The sequence below is a fragment of the Orcinus orca genome, chromosome 11 (genome assembly GCF_937001465.1).
Source record: "Orcinus orca chromosome 11, mOrcOrc1.1, whole genome shotgun sequence".
NCBI lineage: Eukaryota > Metazoa > Chordata > Mammalia > Artiodactyla > Delphinidae > Orcinus > Orcinus orca.
This window is the reverse complement of record NC_064569.1, coordinates 3547623-3557904: the sequence shown is the minus strand read 5'-3', so window position 1 is coordinate 3557904 and position 10282 is coordinate 3547623. Positions and strand designations below refer to the sequence as shown.

At 58.6% G+C, this 10282-nt stretch overlaps 1 protein-coding gene across 1 annotated transcript; it reads right to left on the bottom strand.

Annotated features, from left to right (window-relative positions):
- Positions 1–223: 223 nt before the first annotated feature.
- Positions 224–9876, bottom strand: FKBP4 (FKBP prolyl isomerase 4). Its single transcript, XM_004278999.4, has 10 exons — positions 9438–9876; positions 7472–7616; positions 6308–6450; positions 4544–4664; positions 4163–4319; positions 3472–3562; positions 3286–3369; positions 2904–3089; positions 2041–2280; positions 224–967 (listed from the first exon to the last, which is right to left on the bottom strand). Exons 1-10 carry the CDS (start codon positions 9540–9542, stop codon positions 863–865), a joined length of 1377 nt encoding a protein of 458 aa, XP_004279047.1. The 5' UTR covers positions 9543–9876; the 3' UTR covers positions 224–862.
- Positions 9877–10282: the final 406 nt, after the last annotated feature.

The window sequence follows — 10282 nt, the reverse complement described above, 5'->3', positions numbered from 1 at the left end:
ATTTTCCTCTTCCCAAGTGTCAGGGAAGAAAAACCAGAGCTACTAAAAACCTGCCAGGCTGCTGGGGGGTGGAGTTGGGAGACCCACGGGCAGGCTTTGAGCACAGGCCCCGCTACAGCCCGTGTGGTGCGCAGGAGGCCCTGCTCGGGGTGGGCAACTCTCTTAGTTCTGCCCCCTGGTGTAGCCGCCCACGCCCCCCACTCCGAGGCCAAACACAAAGGGCTGCCCAACACCCAGGTTTTATTGTTTCCACTTTATTGCTCAAGCACAGAACTTGAGGCGAGCCTGTACCTTCAGCAAGTGCAGGGAAGAGGCTGAGGGGGTGGGACACGCCTGGCTGAGGAGGGACACTGACGGGAGGGGGCACAGGGGTGGTCACCACACCAGCCACACCACCTGGGGCGAGGAAAGGAGAGAGTAACGGGCACAGCAGTGCTTCCCATGCCCCTAGCACCCACATCCGCGAGGAGGAACTGGGGGGGAAGGGGCTGTCCAGGGGTCCCCCCTCCACCCCGCCTTCTCATCAGACCTCACATCCCTACCGCATGCCCCCTTCTACCACCTGAAAGACGGACAGAGAAGACAAAGGAAGCAAAATAAATAACGTTCTCGTGAGTGTGCGTGTGGAGGGACATTCGTTCACGTGGAATGGGGGAAGGGAAGGGGGTGACACCACCTAAAATGACCCCCCCGACCTCAATCCCCCAGCCTGCTCCTTTCCCCCTTCCCCCAAAGCCACCATCGAACCCGATAGAAAAATAAAGGTCTAATTCACTCAAAGTTCTTCAGTTTTTACAAAACTAACAGGGTGGAGGAGGGTAGGGAGGAGGGGGCAGGCAGCCGGGAGCAGGGCTGGGCGGGGCTAAGCTTCCGCCTCCACCTGAGGCTGGCCCCCTGCCATATCGTTCTTCTGCTCGTCCTTCATCTCCGTGTCAGCGGGCTGGTTTCCCGCAGCCGTGGCCTTGGCCTGCGAGAAGGGAGAGGGGGAAGGGGGTGAATTCCAGTTCTCATTTGCCCCCTGACGGTAAAGGTGACTCTTACCCACATCCCCACTCTCACCTGCCTGCACCCAAGTGATCACCTAGCACACACTGACACCAGGTGTCGTCTGTACCCAGAAATACTCGTGCCCAAGTTAATAAAAAAATACTAACTGCTAACAGAATTATAGGGACACAGCAATTCCCTTTCCATGTACGACTTAAAGATACACCTGCTCATGTACAAAATTAATGAATTTACTTGATGGCAACACTGTATAAAAGTCTACTTGTCCACAGCAGCTACTACCACATGTGCCTACTGAACACTTTAAATACAGATAGTTCAAAACAATTTAAGTATAAAATACACATTGGATTTTGAAGGCTTAATCTGAAAAAAATGCAATTAAAAAAATTACACGTTGCAATATTTAGATACCTTGGGTGAATGAAATATTAAAATTAATTTCACCTATTTTATTTTTTTTAAAACACAGCTATTAGAAAATTTTAAATTCCAAATATAATTTGCATTCTATTTCTATTAGTGCAGGTTTAGAACACTGGGAGACTAAGAACTAGGGACCTGGGTAAGGAAGATACGGTGCATCCACACAGTGCAAGACTGCGTGAGCCTAAGAGCGAACGTAAAGCTCCTTCACACGCTGATGTAAAATAAGCTTCCAGGTATGAAGAAAGCACGATGCACAAAGCGGCAGGCAGAGCCCGCTGCCTGTCGCCAGGGATCACTGTCTGTCCCGCCAGCACACTGGGTGGGGGAGGGAGCCTTTCCACTACACCTGTGCAGTCTGAATTTAACCATGTACGTGTGTTACCTATTTAAACCTCAGTTTCTGAAACCTGAGTTTTAAACAGGCAGAGAACGTAGGCTGGAAAGACCATCAGAGTAGCCAACTCCTGACACAGGGGGCCAGATGGGCTGCTGCTCCAGGCTTCCAGGGTCGGCACAGGCCCAAAGGGCCCGCCCGGGCTGTGCTGGGGACGAAGGGATGCCTCTGTCCCTGTCCCCCCTAACCGCTCCCGTCCCCAGCCTCACCTTGCTCTCCTCCCCAGCCAGCCTCTCAAACATGTTGGCGTAGAGCTTCTTCTCCCGCTCGAGCTGCTTGCGGATCCGCTGCTGGCAGATAGCCAGCTGGGCCTTGGCTGCTTTATTGCTGGGGTAGAGCTGCAGGAGCTTCTGGAAATCAGCCCGTGCCAAGTCAAAGTCGTTCACCGCCAGGTGGGCCTCTCCCCGGCGGAAAAGGCCCTTCTCGTTGTTGCTGTCCAGTTCCAGGGCCTGAGACACAGGGAGCACACAGCAGCAAGACCTCAGATCCTGCAGCTTCTCTGGCCAGCACTGGTTCCCGAGGCAGCCCTCAGCGGGATGAGGCCCCACCCCAGGAAGAACGAGCCTTGGGCACCACACGGAAAGGATCAAGGGCTAGGAAGGCACCTCGTTTAGTCCAAGAGACAGACAGGGAAGACAGGTCTTTAGATGAAAGAGAAGAACCTGTGACATTTCCACGCGCTTTTTTTTTTTTGGCCGTGCCATGTGGCTTAGTCCCCCGATCAGGGATGGAACCTGTGCCCCCTGCAGCTGAAGCATAGTCTTAACCATTGGACCGCCAGGGAAGTCCATCTCTTTAGACTAAAGTGGGTGCATAGGAGGGAGAGGCAAAGAGCCGGGGAGGAGAGAACAAGGAGCCAGTCCTTCCATCCAGTGTTTCTGCCCACCGCTGCGCCACTGCCTCCGACCACTAAGGCCAAACCACTTGCTTCCCACAGCCCTGCCTCTGGGCCCAGCACCTGAGAGCCCCACGGCTCCGTCCTGCTACCTCTGCCCTAGTCACTGCGGGCAAGTTCCAGACACGCCGGCAGCTCGCCCAAGCCTGCCCGTGAACACTGCCCTCGCTCTCTCACCTTATTGCAGTTCTCAATGGCAGCTGAGAAGGCTTGCAGCTTCAGGTGACACATGGCCAGGTTGAGGTGGGAGGCCAGCCGAAGGGCCTGCGCCTTCTGTGCGTCCTCGTTAGAGAAACTCGACTCGAATTCCAGCCAGGACACAATCTTCTTGTACTGCAGCAGAGCCTGCTTGTACTTGCCTTCCTGGAACGGGAGGGAGGCTCAGGCACCCGGCACAGCTTCGGTGGCCCCCAGCTGTCGTACCCTGTGGACACCGGTGGCCCACAGGCGTGAGAAAGCCCCGCCCCGCCCAACCCCTACCGCCGGCCTGACCAGGCGGCTCGGGTCCACTTGGGGACAGGTCCTCGGGAGCGTGCTCAGGGCCATGCGGCAGGCTCACCTTGAAGTACATGGTGCCCCGCTCCTTCACTATAGTGCTCTGCTCCAGCTTCTCCTCTGAACTCATCTCCCAGGACTCCTTGGCCTGCCGTACCCCAAGGGAGAAACAAAGTTGTCAGCCACCCCAGGGAGTCACGTCCAGGGTGGGACCTGACTTCAGAGTAGGGAAGACCTTGAACAAACTCACCTTCTCAAAACTCTTGAGCTGTACTTCATACTTCAGCTCAGCATTTGGTGGGATCTGGAACTTTTCCTTCCCAACGCTGCCAAAAGCATAGCTGTGGGGCAGGAAAACGCTAGGTCATCTCAGCAGCACTTAACCTGCTCCACACTGAAAGGGCTTCCTGTTTCCTGCAAAGTACCTCCTCATCGCTTCGGTCTTGGTTCAGATGTTTCCTGCTTGGCAAAACCTTCCCTGACCCCTTCACACAATTCCTTGGGCTCTCACTTAGCATGTTACAAATCTTTCTAATAACTCACATGACACACAGGCACGATTACTAATTTAAATGGTAGCCCACAGAGCAATGAGTCACTAGAAGGTGGCAACAGTGTCTCTGAATAACTAAGGATTTTCAGCACTGTGTCCGGCACACAGTAGGTGTGTTTCAGTAAATACAGTTAATGACTGAATGAACAGAAGATGAAAATCTTGATGTCACTAGAAAAGGGAAGCTGTAGCAGCATGACTGAAAACATCAGATTTGGATTCAAGGAGATCGTGATGGCGTGCGTGCAGGGTGCCCAGAGCCCAGTGACCGCACGCAGGGGAGGCGTACAAAGGGCCGGTTACACAACTCAGTGTGGACGAGTAGATCTGACCTTGGCCCACCCACCTGTTCTACAGACTGCCACACCTGGGCCAAAGTGTACCTCACCTGGGCTTGAGATACACGATGGAATGTTCTCCTTTTTCCATGCGCTGAATGGCTTTCTCCAGCCCACAAGGCAGATCCACGCTCTCCCCCTCGCCGACCTCAAAGCGGAGCTCCCGGCGGTCAAAGATCTGGTCCTTGTAGTACCCTTCCAGCGCAACTGGCGTGAAAGCAGGCAGGAGACTGAGGAAGGATGCCGCCACAGCCGCCCCCATTGCCTCGTCTCTTCCTGCTCCCCAAACGCCCTTCGGCGTTCTCACACGTGCAGGAGTGTCAGGAGGATGTGGTTCAGCCCCTCGCTTCACAGAGGAGGGCACTACAAGGACAGGCGACCCGGGGCATGCACACCAGAACCCGACCGAAACCCCACCTGCCCCGCCTCACCCTCCACGAGGGCGCCGTCGTTGGGCTTGGCGTGGCCTTCCCCCCGAGCCCGGATTCTCCTGATGATTCCGCCGTCTTCTTCGTCCGTCAGGTCCTCTCCCTTGAACTCAAACAACTCCACCTGTGGGACAAGGTGCAAGGGGTCACAGCTCCTCTCTCGCTCGGAAGAGTCCCTAGTAAATGCCAGAGCAGGTCTGACCGCGAGGGCAGCGACAGCGGGAGTGGCCCAAGTGGCAGTTCTGCGAGGTTCCCGGGAGCTGCCCTGGCTCAGCTTGGGCAGACGCGGGCAGGAGATCACTCTGTGCGCTTGCTACTCCCGTAACAGTGTGCTCTCCAGACAGCCCCAACCCAGCTACTGGACAAGCTCGGCCCGACGGGCGTCAGCAGCCACCCAACACCTCTCACCAGCCTTCCCAACGTTCTCCCGGCATCCACTCGGTGGGGCTCAACCACCTTCAAGTCTGAACACTGTCACGTTCCAGCTCCTCAGCAAAGGTTCTCCTCCCCGCCCCCGCCCCACGCAGCGGGCACCTCTCCCCTCCTATCATCCCCCGCCCCACGCAGCGGGCATCTCTCCCCTCCTATCATCCCCCACCCCACGCAGCGGGCATCTCTCCCTTCCTATCGTCTCCCGACCCACGCAGCGGGCATCTCTCCCCTCCTATCATCCCCCGCCCCACGCAGCGGGCGTCTCTCCCCTCCTATCGTCTCCCGACCCACGCAGCGGGCATCTCTCCCCTCCTATCATATCTCCGGACCCACGCAGCGGGCATCTCTCCCCTCCTATCATCCCCCGCCCCACACGACGGGCATCTCTCCCCTCCTATCATCCCCCGACCCACCAGCGGGCATCTCTCCCCTCCTATCATCCCCCGCCCCACGCGACGGGCATCTCTCCCCTCCTATCATCCCCCGACCCACCAGCGGGCATCTCTCCCCTCCTATCGTCCCCCGCCCCACGCGGCGGGCATCTCTCCCCTCCTATCATCCCCCGACCCACCAGCGGGCATCTCTCCCCTCCTATCATCTCCGGACCCACGCGGCGGGCATCTCTCCCCTCCTATCATCCCCCGACCCACCAGCGGGCATCTCTCCCCTCCTATCATCCCCCGCCCCACGCAGCGGGCATCTCTCCCCTCCTATCATCCCCCGACCCACCAGCGGGCATCTCTCCCCTCCTATCATCCCCCGCCCCACCAGCGGGCATCTCTCCCCTCCTATCATCTCCGGACCCATGCAGCGGGCATCTCTCCCCTCCTATCATCCCCCGACCCACGCGGCGGGCATCTCTCCCCTCCTATCGTCTCCCGACCCACGCAGCGGGCCTCTCTCCCCTCCTATCATCTCCCGCCCCACGCAGCGGGCATCTCTCCCCTCCTATCATCTCCGGAGCTCCAATATTCTCTGCTGTCAGTCACCACTCTATGTAGATAATGACCTCCTGATTCCTTTCAGTTAGGACCCATCGCCTCTGGGCACCGCCCCAGAGATAAACAGGCCTCAAGCCCTCACCCTGCTGCTTCAAGTCTGAAAAGGGGTGCGTGGCTACTCTTCCCACCTGAGCCCTCATCACTGACCACTTTCTGGCAGCAGCAGGTTACATGCATGGCAAAGCTAGCCGCTCTCTCCATTCCTCCCCTTCCCCCGAGGGCAGGCCCTCAGCCTTCGCTACATTGTCTCCGAGAGGCAGGAAGCGCTGGAGGGCAGCCAGGCCCTGGGCTGAGACAAGGCTGGCTCTTTGCCTTGCTCTCTGTGGCCACTCACCTCGAACACAAGCGTGGCGTTGGGAGGGATCTTGGGAGGGCTGCCCGCCGAACCGTAGGCGTATTCTGGCTTGCAGGTGATGTGGCACACTTCCCCCACCTTCATGGTCGCTACAGCAATATCCCAAGCCTTGATGACCTCCCCTGTAGGTACAGAAAACAAACAGATCGAGACTTCTCTGGTGGCGTAGTGGTTAAGAATCCGTCTGCCAATGCAGGAGACACGGGTTTGAGCCCTGGTCCAGGAAGATCCCACATGTCGCGGAGCAACTAAGCCCGTGTACCACAATTACTGAGCCCGTGCTCTAGAGCCCACGAGACACAACTACTGAGCCCACATGCCACAACTACTGAAGCCTGTGCTTTAGAACAAGAGAAGCCACCACAACGAGAAGCACACGCACCACAACGAAGAGTAGCCCCCGCTCGCCGCAACTAGAGAAAGCCCGTGCGCAGCAACAAAATCCCAACACAGTGAAAAATAAATAAATAAATTTATTTAAAAAAAAAAAAAAAAAGGAAGAAAGAAAAGAAAACAAACAGGTTCTCCTTGGCAGGGATCTGACTCTGAGTTCAAACAGTGGCCTCAGAGACTTACTGTCTCATGCCCAAGGGGAAGCTGGACACTCTTTAGAAATGGGACCAGGAAGGTAGAAAACCTGCTTGCAGACCACTTTAAAAAAAAAAAAAAAACCCCACTCAACTCGAACAAAGGGGTTCAAGAAAACAAGGTAGTCCATCCTTGAAGAGAAAGCAAGGCGTTCAGAGGTGATCAGGGGAATGAGAGATAAAAATCAATACAGTTCCAGGACCTCCCTGGTGGCGCAGTGGTTAAGACTCGGCGGTCCCAATTCAGGGGGCCTGGGTTCGATCCCTGGTCCTTGAACTAGATCCCACATGCATGTCGCAACTAAGAGTTCGCATGCCACAACTAAGGAGCCGGTGAGCTGCAACTAAGGAGCCTGCCTGCCGCAACTAAGATCTGACGCAACAAGGAAATAAATAAAAATTTTAAAAAATCAACATGGTTTCAGGACAGTGGAAACAAAAAAAAAGAAAAAATTAAGATTGTAACAAAGCCTTCCTTTTTGAACTCCTGAGAATACTGTTTCTGCTTGTGACAGCTCACACACCCCGATCCCACCAGCCCGCTAACCATGCCCACCTTTCCCCAGGTCGAAGGAGAATCTGTCCTCGCGGTCCAGGCTGGAGTCAAACTTGGTGCCATCCATCAGCCAGCCCGTGTAGTGGACAGAGACTCGGTCCCCGATCATGGGCATCTCCGTGCCTGTGCCCTCTCGCTTGATGACCTGGAGGAAGGGGAGAAGGTGAGCACCTGGGCATGGACGCAGAGGCACCACGACTACCCGCACGCCTCTGACCAGAACGTAAACAGACTCTCCTGCCTCCTTGTAAGTAACTCGACGAGCCCGTCATCAAATGACTGCTGTGGAGCTCGGTTAGAACCAACTGACCTCCCTGTCTTCTACTACGACGTGACTTGGTGTGAAACACTGGAGACAAAACAACACCTGAGTTCAAGTTTTTGCCATATGCTCTTGTACAAGTCACTTTCACTCTCCAGACCTTATTTGTAAAGTAGTAATCATAATCCCTATCAGAGTTGTTACAGGACTAAACCGGTGAAAGACTGAATAATTATCAGCAACAAAGGGAAAAGTATTTATGCTACGTTTCCTCATTCTTCCTAAACATCAGTCATCAGCTCAGGATCTAGTTTAGAGAGAAAAGAGGAATATGAATAACGAAAAGAACAGGAGCAGTCCGGGAGAGGTAAAAGCAATCAGCAGGTCACAGGTGGGCCTGGGCGCGCAACCAGGCCCTAAGCTCTGACTTGGGAATTGAGCATTCGTGACTGGCAGGCTACTGAAGTCCTTGGTTTCAGGGCTAGAGCATTTCCCAGGAACTTCTAAGACTCTTGCTTCTCTTCTTTACCATTTATAAAATTTGGTGGCTCTGTGGGCTCCCTGGTACGTGTGTGGTCACCCTCTAAGGGAAAGCTTCCACGATGGAATGGATGTGGACTTAAATAGCAATAGAAAAGGAAAGGGGAAGGAACGGAGAATCAAAGAGAAAGAGTCTCCCGGAAAGCCGCGTCCCCACTGGGAGAGCAGCCAGGTGCGTTCTGCACCAGCTAAGAGCGCCCCGAGGTCTCGAGCTCGCCCAGGGCACACGCGCACGTGGGGCTGAGCAGTGGGAAGCCAGGAGGGGAGACGCTGGGTGAGGACTCGGCACGAATCCGGGCTAGGATTTCGCTATCCTGGACAGCGCAGAAGCAGCTCCGAACCGCGGCCAGCTGTCCTGACGTGGGTCAAGATGCCCCGCTGCCTGGGTCCCAGACCCCTCCCCTGGCTCCTTGGGCGGTAACACGGTTTCGGGCGCCCAAGCAAAGCACCTCCTCCCAGCCCCGCACCCCGCGCTCAGGAAGGCCCGGGGAGGGGGGGGTGAACTACAGGTCCCGGCATGCAGCGGGGCGGGGGGGAGGGGGACAGCATGGCCGAGCGGGTGACCTAGCCGGGTCCCAGCCTTTAGAAAAGGGGTGACGAGAAGGCGGAGGGCGCCGGGTCCGCGCGCCAAGTCGCACAAAGGCCGGCAGGCCAGGAAATAACTCCTGGGACCCGCTTCGCGTCCTGGCTAATGTTTAACTGCCAGGGTCGGCGAGCTCCGCACCCCCGAGGCGCAGGCGGCCGGGGGGTCTCCCCGGCGGCGGTGGCGGCGGCGGCAGGGAAGGAGCCGGCCGCGAGGTCCCGGGTCGCAGAGAGGGGTGATGCACGCCGCCCGGCCCCCCGCAGCTCACGCGCCCGCCCCCCCGGCGCGCCCCTCCCCGCGCACGCGGCGGCCGGAGCAGGCGCTGCGCTCCCGGGCCTGGGGGACTGGGGAGCACTCAGCCCAGACCTCCTCCTTCCGAGCGTGTGGCCGCCCTCCCGCCCCGAACGGGCGGCCCGACCAGCAAGGCGGTGCGCCCGGCCACGGCTGCACGCCGCGGTCAACGGCCGGCCGGGAGGCTGCAGAAGCGGCCGTCCGAGCCCCGAGCCCCGGCCGGCTACTGGAGCGCGGCGGCGACGGGCTCTCGGCGCCCCCCGCCGCTCCGGGGCGCCCCCGCCCCTTACCTTAAGCACTCCCTCATCCTGCTTGGGACTGATGTCCACCCCCTCGAGGGGCAGCGGCGCCGACTGCGCTCCGCTCTCTGCAGCCTTCGTCTCCTCTGCGGTCATCGTGCCGTTCCTCGGGCAGCGGGCGCCGGTCAGTGCGCGGCTGTGCGGGCGGCCGGCCGTGGCTCGCGCACCTCTGCTCCGGCGCGGGCGGGCGCAGGAGGTGGGTCGTGGGCGGCCGGGGGAGCGATTGGTCCCACCGCCGCGGAGGGAGGGGCTGGGAGGAGCCGGGCGGCCGCGAAGGACGTGGGGGGAGAACTTTCTAGAGACGGCGGCCGGTTCGGGCTCTGGCGCTCAGGGCGCTCCTGCGAAAGGTGGTTTCTGGTTCGTTCCTCCCGCCGGCCGCCTGGCCCCGCCCCGGTCCTGGGACCCTCGGACTCCCGGGCCAGCCCTCGCTCCCGCGGCGCGCTCTCCCGGCCTCCCCCCGCCCCCCGTCCCCCCGGTCTAACCGGATTCTTCCAGATCCTTCTCGATCCTCCGCAGCGTCCGACGCCGCGCCGCCGGACGTGGGCGCCGCGCGTGCGTCTCCCCGGCCCGAGACGCGGGCGGCCGGCCTCCCCGCCTGGCTGGGCGCGCGAGCTGAACGCAGAGCGAGCGGAGAGCGTTACCCGGGCGCGCAGGGCCGGGGAGGCGACCGGGTGTCCCCGGAGCGGGGCCGGCGTGCGCCTGGGGCTCGGCGAAGTGCTGCGAGCTGCCCGTTTGCAGGAAATGGCCCGCGTGGTAAAGGGGCCTTCCCCGACAATAATAAAACTGAAAACCTAAAAACTGTTTCAGCTCACGAAGGAAGCCATTCCACCTTACTG